Source organism: Genypterus blacodes, unplaced genomic scaffold, assembly GCF_046128005.1.
Source record: "Genypterus blacodes isolate CSIRO-AG114 ecotype Tasmania unplaced genomic scaffold, CSIRO-AGI_Gbla_v1 ptg000166l_1, whole genome shotgun sequence".
In the NCBI taxonomy this organism is placed as follows: Eukaryota; Metazoa; Chordata; class Actinopteri; order Ophidiiformes; family Ophidiidae; genus Genypterus; species Genypterus blacodes.
Window position 1 is genome coordinate 30,001 of NW_027466967.1, and position 2,500 is coordinate 32,500.

The 2,500-nt window shown below is 56.0% G+C and overlaps 1 protein-coding gene across 1 annotated transcript in view; it reads right to left on the bottom strand.

Annotated features, from left to right (window-relative positions):
* Nucleotides 1–2,019, bottom strand: part of LOC143013911 (lysosomal protective protein) — a 2,836-nt gene extending 817 nt beyond the window's left edge. The window contains exons 1-7 of the mRNA XM_076167622.1: nt 1,672–2,019; nt 1,397–1,508; nt 1,144–1,281; nt 899–1,057; nt 669–760; nt 409–493; nt 32–336 (exon numbers count right to left, since the gene is read on the bottom strand). Coding sequence (XP_076023737.1) covers nt 32–336; nt 409–493; nt 669–760; nt 899–1,057; nt 1,144–1,281; nt 1,397–1,508; nt 1,672–1,850 — 1,070 coding nt within the window. The 5' untranslated portion in view covers nt 1,851–2,019. The remainder of the gene's footprint in view (nt 1–31; nt 337–408; nt 494–668; nt 761–898; nt 1,058–1,143; nt 1,282–1,396; nt 1,509–1,671) is intronic.
* Nucleotides 2,020–2,500: the final 481 nt, after the last annotated feature.

Sequence of the window (2,500 nt, forward strand, 5' to 3'; positions counted from 1 at the left end):
GTGCGTGTGTGCGTGTGTGTGTGTGTAATACCTGCACATGTCCCAGGGGGGCAGTGTGTCTGGAATGTGTAACGCTTTCCTCACGTCGCCTCTGTTCAGCCAATTGGATTGAGCTTTGCTGTCGATGCAGGGCGGGACTTCGCCCAGAGACGGCGAGGAAGAGGAGGAGGCACCGGGAATCTTGGCCCTCACCTCCATGTGCGTCCTGTACCTCCTGAACAGGAGGCTCATGGTCCTCTCGTAGCCCCGGTGGGACCTGATCCCCCCGGCACAGTCCAGGTAGAGTGCGTACTCGTTCAGGCCCTGGTTGTAAACCACGTTGAAGCCTTGTTCCACCTGCAGGGACACAAACACTCAGACGGCGGCCCAGGAGACGTGGGAGCGGCGGGCGGCGGCGGGCGAACGTACCAGCCTGGCGCAGGTCTCTGAGCTGCTGTTGTAGAAGTTACAGCCTCCTTTGTCACAGCAGTTGTTGTTCAGGTCTCGCCATAAACTGCACATAAAACAAACCAGAGGTCAGCGCTCCTGCACCCGCCCTGGATCAATCACTCAGAGAGAGAGAGAGAGAGAGCAAGAGAGCGAGAGAGCGAGAGCGAGAGAGCGAGAGAGAGAGAGAGAGAGAGAGAGAGAGAGAGACGGCTCTGAACCAAACTGGGCGTCTCACTCACTCGTCTCCAAACAGGCCGTGATAGTAACCAAAGTAGACCAGCGACTGATCGTTCAGGTCGAAGCTGCTGAGGCCGTTCCCCACTGCAAACCCCTGCAGAGAGACAGACAGGGAGAGAGAGACAGACAGAAAGAGAGACAGGGAGACAGAGAGCGAGACAGAGAGACAGTCAGGTCACTTTGAATCAGGAGCAGCTGTGCGACGCGTCTGAACCCCCGTGAGGCGTCTGACCTTCAGGTTGATCTTGGCACTTCCTGTGGCCACACGCAGGCTGAGGGTCGGGGCATAGATCCCACCGTAACTTTCTCCAAAGATGAAGAAGTCGTTGTGAGTGAAGTTTGGGAACTTGGTGAAGAAGCTCTGCAGGGCGGCGTAGTTATCATCAGCAACCTGAGGGACGACAGAGGAGACGCACCTGAAGCTCACACGGCGCCCGGGCTTCAGTCTGAGAGGTCAGAGCTCAGGTCACAGCTCACCTGGTCATCGTCAGTCTTGTACTTCTGACTGTCGGAGTAGGAATAGCCGACCCCTGCTGGAGACTCCAGGTACAACACGTTAGAGATCAGGTTCCAGCTGTAAGGGTTCTCAAACAGAGAGGCCCCATCATCCTTCACCTGGAGACAGGACAGAGAGAGACAGACAGACAGACAGAGAGAGAGACATTCAGACTCTCTTCTGTGACTCATGGTGACTCACACACACACACACACACACTCGTGTCTCGCTCACATGAAACGGTCCGTTCTCCGACAGGAAGCCGTCCAGAGAGCTGCAGCCTGGACCTCCGTTCAGCCACAGAACCACGGGGTCCTGGAGGGGATCCCTCTGAGAGGTCACAAACCTGAGGGGCAGAAGGTCAAAGGTCACACACACACACACACACACACACACACACACACACACACACACACACACACACACACACACACACACACACACACACACACACACACACACACACACACACACACACACACACACACACACACACCTCTACTCCTCACCAGTAGTGCAGGAAGGTTCCGGGTCGGGCCTGCAGGTATCCGGACCACTGGCGGTACTTCGGGCTGAACGTCATGCCCGGCAGGTGTCTCACCTCGTCTGGGTCGAACTGCGCCCGGGAGGAGCCGAGCTGCAGCGCCGCCAGGAGACCCAGCAGGAGCACCGCCCCGCCGCTCTGCATCACACACGAACCGAACACACAAATAAACAGAACCGAACCGAACACGAGCTTTCCGGACCAGTCAGCTCTCAGCTCAGACTGCACGCTGAGAGCCTGAGGGAAGTTTGCTTCTTCTAGAGAGAAGAATCACGTGACTGCCGCTGGTTACGTCACGTGAGCAGCGCCGCAGCGACACGGAGGAAGAGACCGGATCACGAACTTCTCTCTGCTCCAATCAGAAGCTTTATAAAGCTAAGTTAAAGTCACGTGTTTCTGGATCCTGTTTCTATTCGTTGTCTTTATTTTGGTTGATGTAACTTTGTTATGTGTTCAGTCAAGTTTCTCTCTAAACGCTTTGATATCAATGTGACTGTAGATTTAACCCCCCCCCCCTCTCTCCCTCGCTTACTCGCTTACTCGCTCGCTTCCTCGCTCCCTCGCTCCCTCGCTCGCTCACTCACTCACTCGCTCACTCACTCGCTTCCTCGCTCGCTCCCTCGCTTCCTCGCTCACTCACTCGCTCACTCACTCACTCGCTCACTCGCTCGCTCCCTCGCTTCCTCGCTCACTCACTCGCTCCCTCGCTCGCTCCCTCGCTCACTCGCTCACTCGCTCACTCATTCTGCCACAAACTTTCTCCAGATTTCCAAACTGTTTTTTTCCTGCATTTT